Source organism: Theropithecus gelada, chromosome 7b (genome assembly GCF_003255815.1).
Source record: "Theropithecus gelada isolate Dixy chromosome 7b, Tgel_1.0, whole genome shotgun sequence".
NCBI lineage: Eukaryota > Metazoa > Chordata > Mammalia > Primates > Cercopithecidae > Theropithecus > Theropithecus gelada.
In genome coordinates, this window is record NC_037675.1 from 76024141 (window position 1) to 76042649 (window position 18509).

Below are 18509 nucleotides of genomic sequence, written 5' to 3' on the forward strand. Positions count from 1 at the left end.
AGCCTGGGTGACAGAGCAAGGCCCTGTCTCAAAAACTACAAAACATTCCTATACCATGTTTGGAGAGAAAAAAACCACAAAACCACACTTCTGGTCCCAAGCATTTTGGATGAAGAATACTCAACCTGTACTACTCAGCAGTAAAAAGGAACCAACTGGCCGGGCGCGGTGGCTCAAGCCTATAATCCCAGCACTTTGGAAGGCTGAGACAGGCAAATCACGAGGTCAGGAGATCGAGACCATCCTGGCTAACACGGTGAAACCCCGCCTCTACTAAAAAATACAAAAAACTAGCCGGGCGCCTGTAGTCCCAGCTACTCGGGAGGCTGAGGCAGGAGAATGGCGTAAAACCCAGGAGGCGGAGCTTGCAGTGAGCTGAGATCTGGCCAGTGCACTCTAGCCTGGGCGACACAGCGAGACTCCGTCTCAAAAAAAAAAAAAGGAACCAACTACTGATACACTCAGTAACCTGGATGAATCTCCGGAAAATTATGCTGAGTGCGGAAAAGTCAACTCCAACAGGTTATATACTATATGATTTTAGTTATATAATATTCTTCAAATGACAAAATTATAGAAATGGGGAATAGATTCATGGGTTGCCAGAGGTTAAGAAACAGGTTGGCAGCGGGTAGGGCAGAGGGGCAGGCACGGTGGCTCATGCTTGTAATTCCAGCACTATGGGAGGCCAAGGCGAGCGGTGCATGAGGTCAGGAGATTGAGACCATCCTGGCCAACATGGTGAAATCCTGTCTCTACTAAAAATACAAAAATTAGCTGGGCGTGGTGGCACGTGCATGTAATCCCAGCTACTCAGGGTGAAGCAGGAGAATCCGTTGAATCCAGGGAATCAGAGGTTGCAGTGAGCCAAGATTGCGCCACTGCACTCCAGCCTGGTGACACAGCAAGACTTCGTAAAAAAAAAAAAAAAAAAAAAAAAAAGACACAAACAAACAGGTTGGGAGGGGATGGGTGTGGCTGTAAAAGGGCAACATGAGGGATCCTTTTGACAATGGAAATGTTCTGTACCTTGGCTGTATCAATGTCAATACCCTGGCTGTTATATTGTACTAGTAGTTTTGGAAGATGTTACCATTGCAGGAAACTGGGAAAATGGTATACCAGATCTCTGAGTTATTTCTTACAAATGCATAGGAATATACAATTATCAAAATATAAAAAGTTTAATTTTTTAAAAAGGGCTGGTACATATAAGGATATGAGCTGTTCTCCACTGGTGGCAAGGAGGTGGGTGATGATAATTCATGTGAAAAGGAGTCTCTGAGTGAGGCACTTAAGCAAAGGAGAGGATACACGCAGAAAGAGATGGCTTGGGAGCCATTTCGCCCAGAGCCTTACTCTGCTATCAGAGAAAGAAAATTGAGGACTAGTTAAGCAAAGATACACAAATCTTAAGGCCCCACTCAGTAAGGTTTCACTTCAAAAGTTACCTAGGGACCCCAGGTCCTATTATTTCTGTGGATACCACAGCCCTTAGCCCTTAAGAACTAACCAAACTAATGACTCAGCAATTTTACTCCAGAATAATAAAAACATGTCAACACAAAAACCTGTACACAAATGTTCACAGCAGCATTGCCTACAGTACCCAAAAGTAGAAACAACTCGACCACCAACCGATGAAAAGATAAATAAAATGCAGCATATACACACAACGGAATATTATTTGTCAATAAAAAGAAATGAAGTACAGATTCACGCTACAGCATGACTGAAACTGGTTTAGATATTTGTACCCTCCAAATTGCATGCTGAAATGTGATTCCCAATGTTGGAGGTGGGGCCTGGTGGGAGGTGATGGGGTCATAGGGGAGGATCCCTCATGAATGGCTTGGTCTCCTCCTCATGGTAATGAATAAGCTCTTGTTCTGAGTTCATGCAAAATCCGTTTGTTTAGAAAAGCCCAGCACCTCCTCCCTCTCTCTCTTGCTCCCTCTCTCACCATGTGACACTCCTGCTCCCGCTTCGCCTTCCACCATGAGTAGACACTTCGCAAGGCCTCACCAGAAGCAGATGCTGGTGCTACGCTTTTTGTACAGCTTGCAGAACCGTGAGCCAAATAAACCTCTTTTCTTTATAAATTACCCAGTCTCAGGTATTTCTTTACAGCAAGACAAAAGCAGCCAAACACAGTAGGCAAATCGACAGAGACAGTAGATGAGTGGCTGCCTAGGTCTGGGGGATTTGGGGAGAAAGTGACTACTAATATGTATGGGGTTTCTTTCTGAGGTTATGAAAATGCTCTAAAATCAACTGTGAAGATGGCTCCATTTAAAGAACCATTAAACTGTATACTTTAAAAGGATGAATTTTATGGCATGTGAATTAAATCTCAATAAAGGTATTATTTTTAAAAAGGAAAGATGGGATGGAAGGAGTGAGAGAGAGGGAAGGAGACAAAGGGAAAAAGAAAGGAAAAAAGAACCTACCAGGTTGAAAAATTTTGTAGTAGGGACTGTATGCCACATTTAATCCACCAAGCTTCACTGTGATTTCATAACGCCCAGCCTTGCGCACAGTGAAGGCCACTTTTACCACATTGGAATTGGGCTCCTGAAGGACTTCCTGGGTCACTGGAATTTCCACTGCTAGCTCGACATGAGAGATGTGAACTCTTAGTCCCACAGGCCGATGTGCAGGGAAAGGCTGCCCGTTCTTATAGAATAACTGCCATGGAAAGAAGGACACCCGTTAGCAAGCAGAGGAAAAAAACATTTCCTGTGTAGAGTGAGCGGGGAGAGAGGAAGTAGCTGGCAGAGATCACACTGGTAAACCCCAATACCTACCCTGTTCCTCACAGTCCTGCTCACAAAAAGACAGAGAGAAACAAATCCCATCAATACTCCAAAGAAAACCACTAAGTCATGAGCAAATTCTTAACCTGTTCAGAGGACAAGGGTAGAATTTACCACTAAATCAAGAAAATGTGCATTTTAACTTGCCACTTCTGAACCACCAATGCTGCCTCCTTGGTCTTACCATCCCTTTATATTATCAATGCTAACCCAAATTTAAAGGTAAGTTAGCCGGCAGCACTGGCAATGAGTGAACTAAAGCGTTACCAGACAAAGGTAGGAGGGGTTCAGTCTCTCAAGCCAAGCTTAATGCTACAGTGAAGAAGTCAATGCAAGAGTTGGGAAATTTTTTCTGTAAAGTGCCAGAGAACAAATGTTTTGGCTTTGTGGGCCGTACACAACTACTCAACTGCCATAACTACTCAGGTGTGAAAACAGCCATAGTCAATACATGACGAATGGGTGTGGCTGTGTTCCAAGACAAATGTATTTAAAGAAACTGAAGGTGGGCCTGATTTGCTAACCCAAAGAGTAAGTACTATTACTTATGCTTTTCTGTAATATTTTTATTTTGAAAAGGTAACATTAAGGCTTATACTTCTTCAAAGCTAAGGACCTATTAAATCAAAATGACAGAGAAATTTGTGACTCTTCCGATAGCAGCAATTCACTAGTTCCTGGAAGGGGTTGAAAAACAAGAGAAAATGTTAACATTCCAGGCCAGCACCTGGTAGTGTTGAACTGGGCTCTGGAAAGCAAGTTACTCAAAAACCCCAATGGGTATGGAGACAGAAACATTCCCTTACATGCACTCGGAAGGCCATGCTGTGGCCCACCTCATAGGGGTCCTTCCAATCCCAGGAGACTTTGCAAGACCGGGGATCCAGGTAATTTCCTCGCACGTAGTCATAAATAGTCCGGTCTCCTCGGCGCTCGCGGTCCTCATTCTGGAGGAAGCTGACTACACGTGCGGCAAGTTCAAAGAGGAACTTAATTGTGAAGAAGAATGCAACCACAGACACTGTGATTCCACCTATGCAAAAGAGAGAACACACAAACCGCCTGCCAGTTACACATTACAGCTTTTCATTAAGGAACAGGCCAACCATTTCTCAAAAATTAAAGGAAGTCAGGATGAGACTGTAAGGCTACCAAAGAAACACTGCACTGGGTACTACCTCTGTGGATAAGAAAGGAACTTCTACACCAGGGGTCAGCAACTACAGTCCTCAGGCCAAAGTCCACCCACTGCTTATTTCGGTAAATAAAGTTCCATTGGGATATAGCCACACCCATCATTTATAAGTTGTCTATGGCTACTTTTGCCCCACACTGGCAGAGTTAAGTTATTGAAATGAGCCTTTGGAACCAAAAATATTTACTCTCTGGCGTTTTATAGAAAAAGTTTGCAAACTCTTGCTCTATACGAGCTGCATATAACGTCCGCCCTGCTCCCCACTTTCCTGCACTTGCTGGGTCCCCCATAGAAGCAGTAAAAAGGATGTGCCTTTGGTTCCCACCATTTCTTTCTTAAAATAATGCATTATTTGGGAGCCCTCCCCTCCCTTGTGTGCTTGGCAAAAGTGTTCCCCAATCCCCACCAGAGTTAGCAGTTCCCTTTTCTGGGCTCCTTCAAACTCCTGCACATTCATCTGGCATAACTTTCCTCCTCCTTGACCATTCCTCTTTATGTTATGAATGAGTACTCCCTGAAGGCAGATTTTCATCTTATTCAACTTTAGACTCCACAGTAAACAGTGTCTGGCATTGACTATAATTGCTCAATAAACCCAAATGAATGAATTCCAATGCCAACTCTGTGAAGGTACATTCTGGCATGACTAGAAATATTTCCAGCTCCATTTTCAAAGGGAAAGGAATAGGCAGAAAAGGAAAAAGAACCCAACCAACCTTAACAAAAATATAATAGAGAGAGTTCTTTCCATAACGTACCAATAACGTAAAACATCAGGTCCCTTCAATGCCAACAGACAGCCGAGGATCACAGCTGCAGCTGTTAAAAGAAAACTTGTTTAGTTTTTTTTCTCCAACTCTGCCTTGTAGCTATCTCACAGTAAGACAGAGTGTATGGCGTGAGCCAGACAACTCTCTCGAGTCTAGAGCCTTACTATTCCTGTCCTCTTTCTAGCTTGACAGGTGCCCTATAATATATTTCAGAGAAACAGAGACTGCATCATTCCCCTTGGAGACTTCCAATCTACTGGCCACTCTAGGAATACCACAAACAGCCACTTGCTTTATTGCTAATTTCAAAATGCAGTAACATGGCCTTCATCTTCTTAGATCCATAGTTCCCAAGACAGTTTCCCTCCCTCATGCAAAGTGGGGCTAATTAACCCATGCAAAGAGGAGAATGGAGTCACTTTCCCCTTATGTTTGCCTTCTGGAAGTAATTCAGCTATGTAGAAATAGCTACATAAAATGTAGAATTTTTTTTTTTAAAGCAAGTATCATTATCATCATGTTGGCATTATGTAATGAAAATGAACTCTGGGTCATCCCAATAATAAACAGTGGGTCTGAAAGGGAAGTCATTTATGCTGTTACCAATCAGGCAAACTAATGGGCCCTCTGGAAGATGAGCTCAGCAGAAAGACCAAGGAGAGGAACAAAAGGAGACTGTACTTCTCATCCTTAGTCATGCCTGTCAAGGTAGGAGTTTGAGGGAAGACTTTCACTGTTGTTAAACTTGTTTCCAGAATAACACTTCAATCTCAATTACTCATTTGATCATTTGAACCAATGAAAGTACTGCCAAGGAAAAATGCAATGTATGCTAACGTTCATATCTTATCACTGAGTCTGACCTTAGCACAGGTTGTATATTCTATTTTACAGCGCACTGAATTCACTCTTTCTTTTCAAGTCAGTATACACTAAGGCTGTCAATGTTTCTTCACCTAGCACCTTTTATCAGCACTAGAATATTACGTAGAGACAAGACAGCTAAAAATTTCTAGGTTCAGATCTGGGAGGGACCAAAACAATTTTTTTTTCAGGGTATGTTTTTACATCTGATTGTGTTCGCTTAGTTCCTCTGATAACAATATATCCAGTGGAACCCACAGAGAATAGGTAATTTGAGGAATGACTGTCAAAAGTTTCATAGAAATCCTACTTAGAGTGATTATCTAAAGTCCTACTAGAAAAGAAATCCACACGGGAACATTAGAATTGTCACATGGATTAAGGTGCTCCCAAAAGGGTCTATTACAGACAACATAAAGAGCCAAAATTTGGGATCATAACTACTGAACCTCCTTCCCAAACAAGTATCTCATCTCTTGGGACCCTATGGTGAATTAGCTGGGGACCCAACAGCTATCATCTCAAAAAGCTGCTACCATCTCTCAAAAAGCATCTGTCTGCATCTTACAGGATGCACTAGATGACTTGGTGGGACCAAAACTGGCAGTTTAACTGCCTTAAATACTTCCTCAGCAGGATGCCATTCAATCAGACCCTAGATGTGAAACTTCTGGTCCTCAGGGAAGTTACAGCACTCAGCAAAGAAATGATGTATATATATGTGGCTGGTGTTACAGATTTGTGGTCTTCTTAGAGGAATAAAAGCAGTGCTAAATGTATGGCTTCAGTCATGAGGGCTGGAAAAATTCCCCCCTACTATCTCTGACAACTATAACAACCCTTTCTGTGAGAGACAGCTGACATGCAGTAATTTAGAAGCCTAGAGAACAATCCCAGGATGGCAAACTGTGTGACCTATCTAGGCTTCAGAATCTCACTGCTGTAAAAAGAGTTGAAATTTAATAATTTATATGGTATCATCCCCTTTAGTATGATATGATTTCAATGCAACTCCCCACAGCAATCAAAGATCTAGTCAAACAGCATAACAAATAGTATAAGATAGAGGATAAGGGGACAGACTCTAGAGTTAGGTTACCTGGCTTCAAATCTATGCCCCACCATTCATAATGTGACCCTGGACAAGTCATTCAATCTTTGTAAAGGGGTGCCAGTTTCCTTATATATACCTCATGGGGTGCTGTGAGGATTAAATGAGTTAACACATACAAGCAGCCTATAGTAGTGCCTGGCACACAGTGAGTTCTCAAAGTTTTAATGATTATTACAATTATTATCAATAGTAGCACCAGTATCACTACTCCTTTACTTCAAAGCTGATAGGAAACTCCTCTCTACTGGCCCACACTTTCTTCAAAGAGAAATGCATCTGAACTCCAAAAGGCATGGCTTCTATTACTGTCCCTAAACAGTCTGCATGGGAGTTCTTTATACTATTCTAATTATAAGACTAAAAAATTTTACAATAAAGGGTTAAAAACTCATCCTAAAATAATTCGTCCAACAAATACTGAGTACTTAATATGTGTGGTATAGGGGGAACAAAGTAGAACACGAGAGCCACAGTCCAGTTATCATGAAGCTGGCAGTAATGAGCTTTACCTTGTGGAGTCCTCGGCCATTTTTCCCTTGTCACTTATTTCTCAATCAAATCATCACTATTGATTTTCAAGATCACCTAAACCTTCTCCAATAAGTCAACTCTACATTTCTGCCCCACCTCTCTTCATCATTTAAAGTTCAACACACCAATTACTACTTTTTCCCCAAACAACTTTCTTCTTGAAACCTCCTCATGACCAGGGAGTTAGCTCTATCAATTCCTCACTCACTGATATTAACTTTACAAAATGTCCCACTGCTCTACAACGGCTCTCAAACCACTCCCCACCCCCACAGTATTTACCCACCTCCCAGTTTCACCCATGGTCACATTCTGAATTTGCCTTCGTTCTACATTTTCCCCCTTTCTGGTTCTTCCTGAATTCTCTCGAAAGCCCTTCTATTTTTTTCTTTTTTTTTTTTTGAGACAGAGTCTTGCTCTGTTGCCCAGGCTGGAGTGCAGTGTAACAATCTCAGCTCTCCGCAACCTCCACCTCCCGGGTTCAAGCAATTCTCCTGCCTCAGCCTCCCAAGTAGCTGGGATTACAGGTGCCTGCCACCATGCTCGGCTAATTTTTTGTAAATTTTTTTTTTTTTTTTTAGTAGAGACGGGGTTTCAACATGTCAGCCAGGCTGGTCTTGAACTCCTGACCTCAAGTGATCCACCTGCCTTGGCTTCCCAAAGTGCTGGGATTACAAGCGTGAGTCATCACGTCCAGCCAGGCTTCTCTACTTTTGTCACTTAAATCACTTTTATTCCAGATTTTACCTCTGTTCTGAAGCATTTTCTGGAAGCATGTTCTCCTGTCGGGGGCTCTCTCTGCCCTGTATCTACTGCTATCCCTACCCCACACTATTCTCTTTGGCCTCAGTTGCTACAATACCTCGTTATTCATCCTATGATCTATCCAAATTAGATCCTTTACACTTTTACATACAGCTCTGAAATGTCTCCTCTCCGTTCCTTTTGAAAACTCATCTCCTCTGCCTAGAATATCCTCTTCTATTCTCTACACATGGAACATCTCCTGATCCTAAGGTCTAGGAAAAATCTTATCCACTTTCTCCAAAATCTTCCCTAATACTAAATTTAGAAATTTCTTTCCTCTTGTGAATTTCCATAGAACATTGTTTTTATTTATCTTATAGCACTTTTATTCTTTTTTTTTTTTTTTTTTTGGACGGAGTTTCACTCTTGTTGCCCAGGCTGGAGTGCAATGGCACCATCTCGGCTCACTGCAACCTCTGCCTCCAAGGTTCAAGCGATTCTCCTGCCTCAGCCTCCCAAGTACCTGGGATTACAGGCATGCACTACCACGCCCAGCTAATTTTGTATTTTTAGTAGAGATGGGGTTTCTCCATGTTGGTCAGGCTGGTCTCAAACTCCTGACCTCAGGTGATCCGCCCACCTTAGCCTCCCAAAGTGCTGGGATTACAGGCGTGAGCCATCATGCTCGGTCTAGCACTTTTATTCTTTTAGTCTCGTTTTTTCATTTTAGAGTGGTTATGAGTAGTCTTAAAAATCCTCCAGGCTGGGCATGGTGGCTCATGTCTGTAATCCCAGCACTTTGGGAGGCTAAGGCGGGAAGATCACTTGAGCTCAGGAGTTTGAGACCAGTGGGACCTCATCTCTACTAAAATTTGAAAACAAATTAGCTGGGCGTACTAGTGCACACCTATATCCAGCTACTGGAGGCAGGGAGGGGGCTTGAGGCAGGAGGATTTCTTGAGCCCAGGAGGTTGAGGCTGCAGTGAGCCCTGGTGGCACCACTGCACTCCAACCTGGGCAACAGAGACCCTGTCTCCAAAAAAAATGCTCCAAAGAAACCAACATAATTGCATATAGTAACTTCAATAAATATGAATAAGATCAAATGTCTGTCCTTTTCTTTGTCCAGAATGCCTAAGGATCAGGAATTTTCCAGATGGGATCTTCCTTGTAGACAGAGCTTGAAAGGATTTCTCTAATTAACAGTGTACTCACTTGAGCCATTTATAAGTTCCTCAACCTAAAAGTTCCCAATTTAATTCAGTTCAACGAGCAGGTATCAAATGCCCACCACTGGGGTTGCAGATTCCCATGCATGGTATTTTTCTACAGCAGTTTCTACGGCACCCTTTACTTTTTGCTATTCATATTTTTCTGTATGAAATTATTTTGGAACTTTCCCAAGTCTAATTCCAGCACAAACAAGTATATAAGGCTCTACTGTACTATTTCATCCAATTGTTATGAGTATTTTGTGTGTTTTCAAGTTCTTCTCTTTAGTGTCCTTGACCTTTATAAATATGGCATATTGTGATACTTTAAGCTAGAAGAAAAATGTGACAGTAGTAAATTAACAACTTTCTATCTGCTTATCGAGTCACTTATCACAGGCCAAACATTGCCTTCAGTGCTTTACATAAGTTAGCCTAAGTAATTGTCACCACAACAACTTGGTAAGATGAATACTATCATTCTCGTTTTATGGATTTTTTTTTTTAAGCTGGGCTTAAAGTTGCTGAATATCTCACATTGGGATAAGTGACAGAGTTGAGATTCAAGCCTGGCTAGGAAAGCCTAACAGGGCATGGTGGCTCATACCTGTAATCCCAGCACTTTGGGAAGCCAAGGCAGGAGGATCACTTAAGCTCAAGAGTTCGGAACCAGCCTGAGCAACATGGCAAAATCCCGTCTCTACAAAAAATACAAATAAAAAATTAGTCAGGATGTCATAGTGCACGCCTGTAGTCCCAGCTACTTGGGAGGCTGAGGCGGGAGGACTGCTTGAGCCCAGGAGGTCAAGGCTGCAGTGAGCCATGATTGTGCTACAGAACTCCAGCCTGGAGACAGAGAAAGACCCAGTTTCCAAAAAAAAAAAAAAAAAAAAAGCAAAAGCCTGTGTCTAACTCTGAAGCTCAATGCTCTTAACCTCTACAGTGAATCATGAAAAAGAATAAAGTCATAAGGATAGTGAAGTATTTGGGGAAAAAAAGATTTACGAAAACAGGTAAAACAAAGTATGAGAAACACTATCCAATCTTACTGTGAGGAATCTCATAGCAAAGCTAAAACTAGAAAGATAAACTCTTATGGCTCTTTTTTTAATCTTTTGAAATATAAATAAAGCATGACAAAGAAAAGTGGAATGCAATGCCAATTCTCTAGTGCAGAAATATCACTTGCTTACGAAGGATCCTGGTCTGGTTGCTTAATACTATAGCATTTTGGCTCACATTACCTACAAAAGGGGAAAAATACTTGAAAACATCTGTCTCAAGGGACTGTTAGAAAGTTGATTAACATACATATTTTAAAATCCTCTGCTTTTTCGGAGCATAAAGATTTTTAATTACAATAGCAACTAAATTTTAGCCCCAACATTGAATATCAGCTGTGAAAAAGTCGTTTCCCAAAAATGGAGAACTGGTTTCTTCATATTTAAAAATGCTCTGCTGGGGACAAAGTCAATTCTCACTGCAACTGTATACTTCAACAGCTATCCCTTGCTGAAAAGGCTTAGGAACTGCTCACTGGATCCATGTTCTACATCCCAATAACTAAAGCTCAACTCAGTCTATTACCTTACCTTTAAACGAGGGCCCATGTTCTGAGAACCAAGTAGAGCACTCCTATTCACCAAGGCAGGTCACTTTTGGCCCCTTTCACCTTGTCTTCCAACTTCCACATGAAAGAAAAACGCCGCAAGGTCAACAGAAAGGGTCTATCCATCAGACTTTGTCACAGTAACCAGGTCAGTGTTTCTGGGATGAACTGGATGAATTCCAGGGTAGAGAAATACAGCCCAAGAATATATCATTCCTGGACTTCTCTCTAGTGCAGGGTACAATCGGCTGCCAAAGGATGCCCCAGGATCCTGTCCAAAAAAGAAAATAGGGTTAGTTGGAACAGGTTTTTATTTGCGAAAAAGATTCCCCAGAAAAAAAACAAAGAGAAGGTACAACAGGCAGTGGAAATTGAGACACTAAAAATAACCAAGAATTAGTAAACTCTGACCAAGCATTCTCAATTAAAACTCCACACAGTTTCCTTGAGGCCTCTGACTCCACAAGAAAAGTCAACTGGCAACCTCACTGTCTATAACTATTTCTTCAGCTGAGAAGTGCCAGAGCTTCTTTCAGTTCAGTGTCCCCAAATACTTCCCTATCCTTATGACTTTATTCTTTTCCATGATTCAGCATAGAGGTTAAGAGCACTGAGCTTCAGAATTAGACACAGGTTTTGGTTTTTTTGACAGGGTCTTTCTCCGTCACCCAGGTTGGAGTGCAGTGGCATGATTACAGCTCACTACAGCCTTGACCTCCTGGGCTCAAGTGATCCTCCCGCCTCAGCCTCCCAAGTAGCTGGGATTACAGGCATGCACTACCACACCTGGCTAATTTTTTATTTGTATTTTTTGTAGAGACGGGGTTTTGCCATGTTGCTCAGGCTGGTCTCTAACTCCTGAGCTCAAGAGATCCTCCTGCCTTGGCCTCCCAAAGTGCTGGGATTACAGGTGTAAGTCCATTCTTCAGTAGAAGCAAACTAGGCCACAGACTTAAAGAGTAACCTTCAGCACAACCACATACCCAGTTTGAATATAATGGGGCTGCAGCACAGGGTCTGGAGCAACCACAAAGACAAGTGAGATGAAAGCACAGACAGAACTGGGTTACGGAGAGCCTTATATGCCATGATAAGGAATTGAGACAATATTCAGCTGGAAAGGAGAAACCTCCAAAGAGCTTTAAAGCCCAATCTATCAGCCTATGCAGTCTGCTCCCTTCGTGCCCACATATGCATTTCCAAGACATGCTTAAATAAAGTTGATTTTATATTTAAAACAGTAAAACCTGCTACTACGAGTCAGGGGAAAATCTGTGAACTTTCAAAATAAAGTCACTAAATAAAGTGCAGTGAAGTCAGTTTATAACTCTCAAAGATATTCATGAACCAAAAATGTAGCAGAAAGGGGGTTTATGGCAATGCATACACAAACAGCCACCATAAGACAAATGAGAAGAGACTACTAATTAGTAAATGCAGAGACAGTCTTACCATATGGCAGGAACTGTTCTCAGTACTTCATACATACAAACTCACAGATACAATTATCCCTGTTTTAACACAGATACAATTATCCCTATTTTACAGATGAGGAAACTGGGACACAAAAAGGTTAAAGTCCTTTTCCAGGAAAACACACAGTGAGTAGTAGAGCTGAGTCAAACTCAGACAACCCAGACCCAGGATCCATGCTTTTAATGACTACCCTACTGCCTCTCTACTATGGGAAACTAAGGAAGAAAGCACAAAATGCTAAAAGAACAGAATGAGTGAAGACTAGCAAATGAAATTAAGTTGGCAAACTTTTATCATTAAAAATAAATAAGTAAGGGCCGGGCGCGGTGGCTCAAGCCTGTAATCCCAGCACTTTGGGAGGCCGAGACGGGCGGATCACGAGTTCAGGAGATCGAGACCATCCTGGCTAACACGGTGAAACCCCGTCTCTACTAAAATACAAAAAAAAAATTAGCCGGGCGAGGTGGCGGGCGCCTGTACTCCCAGCTACTCGGGAGGCTGAGGCAGGAGAATGGCGTGAACCCGGGAGGCAGGGCTTGCAGTGAGCTGAGATCCAGCCACTGCACTCCAGCCTGGGCAACAGAGCCAGACTCCGTCTCAAAAAAAAAAAAAATAAATAAATAAATAAATAAATAAATAAATAAGTATATGTATCTAGTTTAAAATACGGCAACATGGCCGGGCACGGTAGTTCACGCCTGTAATCCCAGCACTTTGGGAGGCCAAGGCAGGTGGATCACTTGAGCCCAAGAGTTCAAGACCAGCCTGGGCAACGTAACAAAACCCCATCTCTACAAAAAATACAAAAATTAGCCAGGCATGGTGGCAGGCACCTGTGGTCCCAGCTACTTGCAGGCTGAGGTCGGGGTTGGCTTGAGCCCAGGAGGCAGAGGTTGTAGTGAGCCGAGATCATGCCACTGCACTCCAGCCTGGGCAACAGAGCCAGACCCAGTCTCAAAATAAATAAATAAATAAATAAATAAATAACACCAACAGACTTGCCAAGTACAAGAGCCAAAACCTGGGTCAACTGGCAACTGGAACCAGCTTAAAGGATCCACAAACAACAGACTATATACATAAGCTGTAAGAGATCCCTATGTAGAATACTATATGAGGAATTTTTAAATGACACTTTTAGGTAATAAACAACATAGGGAAATGCTCACAAACAAAATGTTAAATAAAAAAGCAGGCACAAAACTGTTTATGTAGCATAAGCCCACATTTAGAAATATAACATTACATAAAGAAGACTGAAAGGAAAAATAGAAAAATATTAATAGTGATCATTTCTTGGTATATGGAATTATAAATAATTTTTATTTTCTACCTGTATTGTACCTTTCAGTGTTTTTCAAATTCTTAATGTTGCAAGGACATGTAAAAAGTTTCTATTTCTGGAGAACACATTTTTGGGGGGGACTGATTTTCTTTAAATAAGCAAGAGAACGGGCAAGTTATCCTTTTTGAAATAAGAAAATGGTATAAAGAAATTAAGATAACAGATTGTACGGAACTTTTCTTTGTTTTTTTTTTTTTTGAGATAGAGTCTCGTTCTGTTGCCCAGGCTGCAGTGCAGTGGCATGATCTTGGCTCACCGCCTCACTACAACCTCCACCTCCTGGGTTCAAGCTATTCTCCTGCCTCAGCCTCCCTAGTAGCTGGGACTACAGGTGCGCACTACTATATCCAGCTAGTTTTTGTATTTTTGGTAGAGACAGGGTTTCACCATGTTGGCCAGGCTGGTCTTGAACTCCTGACCACAGGTGATTTCCCCACCTCAGCTTCCCAAAGTGCTAGGATTACAGGCATGAGCCACCACACCCGGCCTGAACTTTTATTTCTATTCACTATGATCTTAGTAGGTTTCCAACCCTGTAATCAGCTATTTGATTATTAAATCAAATAACTCCTAGTTCTAATGTAAGCTTTACTGTCCCTACCATGAGCTACCATGCTCACCCCAATGATTCAGCATCTCTACTGAGCTTCAAAACTCAACTCAAGCACTCCCCCTTCTCTGGTCCTGCTCCAAGGCCTCTCTGAGGACTCCACCCACACCAGATAGAATCAACCACTTCCTCCTTTGTGGTACTTCTCTGCTGAAGATACCTCTGTAATAGCATTTATTAGTCTGTATTGAAATTATTTGTTTATATAGCAGTCCTCCTAATAGATTGTGGACTCCCCAAGGAACACTGACCAGGTCATATCATTGCCTCCCCATGGCTAGTATGGTGTTCAGCCCTGCTATTTCAGAGTCTACTTTCACAAGATCCCCAGGTGAGTCCTATGCATGCTGAACTTTGAGAAACATGGTTTAGACTCTAGAGCAGTCAGTATGAGAAGGGGCTCAACATTCTGTATCTCTAACAGGTTCATAGGTAATGCTGATGCTGCTGGTCTCCTAGACCACACTTTCACACACGCCCCTGTTGTCCTAGCTACTCGGAAGCTAAGGCAGAAGGATCTCCTAAGCCCAGAAGTTTGAGGCTGCCACGAGCTGTGATCACACACACACACAGAGAGAGAAAGCAAGCCATGAAAAACATGATATAAAAGTCCATTTCAAAATTTTGGTGCATACAGAGCTAGTGGCAGCACACAGAAGTTCTGATATCACCTACTGATGACAAGACACAAGAAAGATGTTTGCTTTGTAAGATGCAATCTCCAGCATTCTCCACAGAGAAGCACCAGCCATGAGTCCAGGGACATGAACTTAAAAAAACAAATCATCCAATTATCAAAAAGCGCATAGGTTAGGGTGGTCTAACTAAGCAGGTTCCAAGAATATATCAGACACTTTGGATTATTAGTTTACATTTACTATGGCTTAATTCCACTCTTGGTTTATACTCCCCAACCCTAAATCCCACCATAAAAGATTACCCTCCTCCATCAAGTTTATACTCTTGAGATATTTATACAGTTGTCTATTTCTGCTATCGTGGTTTAGACAAGTTACACGGTTTTCATTTATACTTTCTTCATCCATCAGCCCCTCTAGTCTCTTAATCATCCTGTGGGTCTTCTGTGAACTCTCTCCAGCTGGTCCCCAACAATCCGGTAATGAGGTGCCTTCAAATGACTGCGGCCTTCCAGGGACAGCCTCATTAGTCAGAACAGGATGAACTCACTCTCCTCAGTTCTATGACATAATACTCCTGAGTAGGCAATCCCCCAAATCACAGAAATCTAATGTGCCACCATATTAGACTGTACCCCATTCTATAACTCCCAGATGTGGACATCGGGGCATGCTAGAATGTGCTAGAAGCCAGAGGATAAATGACACATGTTCCCACGGCATCTATTTCACTAGAGGATGAGTGACTGGGGAGAGAAAAAAAAGTTCACGCTAAATCAAACTCATAGATAATAAAATAGAATGCAATATTTGCATGAATTTCTAAAGATAAAACATGGGTATGTTGAATATATTAATGGATATTCTGAACTTGAAGCAGAAAGGCTGCTTGGGGCTCTGCTCCTAGCACCAAGGACTTAACATGTCCTTTACCACTAGAGGTAATTGAGCCAAAACCCTCACTCAACTTCTGATCTACTGTGCATTACCACTCATCCCATATACTCACATTTTAAATGACATTTTTCTGCTATGTTTCCCCATCCTGGATATCTATATTTTCTCTTTGCCTAAAATCATTTGCTGCAGGAACACATGTCATTTATCGTCTGGCTTCTAGAACATTCTTGCATGCCCTGATGCCCAAATCTGGGAGGCATGAAATGGGGTTACAGTCTAATTGACTCTATAATTCACAGACTACCAACATCTATAGGTTCCTCTGCATCGTTCATTCTTCATTCATTTCACAATTCTTGACCATTTGCTATATGTTGGGCTGTGTGCTAAAAGCTAAAGTCACAAGGATAAATAAGACAGGGTGCTTTCTTAACCTCAATGAACTTGGTTCACCACGGGAGAAGGACAATGCAATGTTGCAAGTGCCATAAAAGAGGAATAAGCAAAGTATGGAGGGCAGAGGAAGGAGAGGTAACTGCATGTGCAAGTGGAAAAGCAGAGACAACAGAGCTGATTACTTAAGGATGAGTAAGCAGGCTGGGCATGGTGGTTCACACCTGTAATCCCAGCACTTTGGAGGCTGAGGTGGGAGGATAGCTTGCACCCAGGAGTTCAAGACTAATCTGGGTAACATAGTGAGATCCCATCTCTAAAAAAAAAAAAAAAAAAAAAAAAAGCTGTGTGTAGTGGTATGCACCTATGGTCCCAGCTACTCAGGAGACTGAGGTGGGAGGATCATTTGAGCCCAGGAGGCTGAGGCTGCAGTGAGCCCTGATTGCTCCACTACACTTCCGCCCAGGTGAAGAGCAAGACCCTGTCTCCAAAGAAAAGCAAAGTGTTTAGAAAGACCACCTGGGGCTAAACTAGGATGACTACCATGTAGTGGTTAAGAGCATGAATCTTACTACTGAATGATCTTAGACAAGTTACAGCAGGTCCTCAAACAACATCAGTTTCATTCAACACTGTTTTCTTATAATTTTGAGCAGTAAAAAAATTGACTCCTGGCAGGCACCAATGTGTGGAGTTCACACATTCTCTGTGTGGGTTTTCTCTGGATACTTGGATTTCCTCCCACATCCCAAAGATGTGCACTTCAAAGTTAACTGGCATGTCTACAGTGTCCCAGTCTAAGTGAGGGTGAGGGGTGTGTGTGTGTGTGTGTGTGTGTGTGTGTGTGAGAGAGAGAGAACACGAGCAAGAGAGAGCGAGCGAGCGCACGAGCGAGAGAGCCAGAGCCCTGCAATAGAATGGCGTCCCATCCAGCATTGGTTCCCAACTTGCACCCTAAGCCCTGGCCACCCTCAACCATGGACTGGAATAATTGGGTAAATGTTACAATTATCTAACTTGATTTTATCAATCTTTCTTATACATACTGCTCTCATTTATTTCAATATGTATATTATGTTCTGCTCTTTATTTAAAATAGTTTGGTGATATTTTTGTGACCAGAAATATGCCATAGGAACTTAATTCTTGTTTATATCAATTAGCCTATGGTAAAACTGGTTTCAATATACATCATTTTGTTTGAAGTAGAAGTTTCCAAGAACCTATCGACATCAAGTGAGGACTTGCTGTACTTAAACTTCTCTTCAGTTGCCTCATATGTAAAATGGAGATGCACCGAGAAAAGGAAGGAATCCAGCTGCTCTTGGAGAACAAGACTTGGAGAATAAGGACAAGGAGAATTGGTTGAGACTGAAACTTGACACCCAGGTGACATGGAGTGCCTTGGGGGACAAGGCTCTATGCACAGACCAGGCTGCTGGGTTGCCAGGTTATGAGGGTGGTTTGTGCCAGGCCACAACAGCCCAACCCACAGTAAGTGAGGAAGATGGCTTGAATCTACCTGAAGGACTCACTGGTTTTCCAGAGAGATTCCATGTGGAAATAACCATGGAAACAATCCAAAATAATGGATTTTCCAGTGTTCTCTCAAAGATGACAATAACAAGAATCAACCTTTATTGAGAACTTACTATGTGCCAAGCACTGAAGTGCTTCATCTATATTATCTCATTTAACCCTCACATCAACCATATGAGGAAAGCATACTTTATCCATATTTTATAGATTAGGAAACAGAGGCACAGGAAGCTAAAATAACTTGCCTATAGCCATCCAGTTTATAAGTGAAGGAGTCAAGCAATGTGATTCCAGAGCTTACACTCTCTCTTTACTCTTAACTGGGAATACTGATGTATCAAAAAGAACTTCCAGAAGGGGAGAAAAAATATATTATTCTTGGGATAGGAAGAATTAAGCTCAGAAATATTTAATTTGAAATTTTAGGCCGGGCGCGGTGGCTCACGCCTGTAATCCCTGCACTTCGGGAGGCCGAGGCGGGCAGATCACGAGGTCAGGAGATCGAGACCATCCTGGCTAACACGGTGAAACCCCGTCTCTACTAAAATACAAAAAAAAATTAGCCAGGCGCGGTGGCGGGCGCCTGTAGTCCCAGCTACTCGGGAGGCTGAGGCAGGAGAATGGCGCGAACCCGGGAGGCGGAGCTTGCAGTGAGCCGAGATGGTGCCACTGCACTCCAGCCTGGGCGACAGAGTGAAGACTCCGCCTCAAAAAAAAAAAAAAAAAAAAAAAAAGAAATTTTAGCCGGGGG

The 18509-nt window shown here is 42.3% G+C and overlaps 1 protein-coding gene across 2 annotated transcripts in view; it reads right to left on the reverse strand.

Annotated features, from left to right (window-relative positions):
• Positions 1-18509, reverse strand: part of AREL1 (apoptosis resistant E3 ubiquitin protein ligase 1) — a 51339-nt gene that overhangs the window by 18824 nt on the left and 14006 nt on the right. The window contains exons 2-6 of one of the 2 annotated variants that reach the window (XM_025391923.1): positions 16444-16535; positions 10841-11128; positions 4770-4830; positions 3623-3849; positions 2451-2688 (exon numbers count right to left, since the gene is read on the reverse strand). In XM_025391923.1, the coding sequence (XP_025247708.1) occupies positions 2451-2688; positions 3623-3849; positions 4770-4785 (481 nt within the window). In that variant the 5' untranslated portion in view covers positions 4786-4830; positions 10841-11128; positions 16444-16535. The remainder of the gene's footprint in view (positions 1-2450; positions 2689-3622; positions 3850-4769; positions 4831-10840; positions 11129-16443; positions 16536-18509) is intronic. The other variant, XM_025391922.1, reaches the window with a different exon arrangement.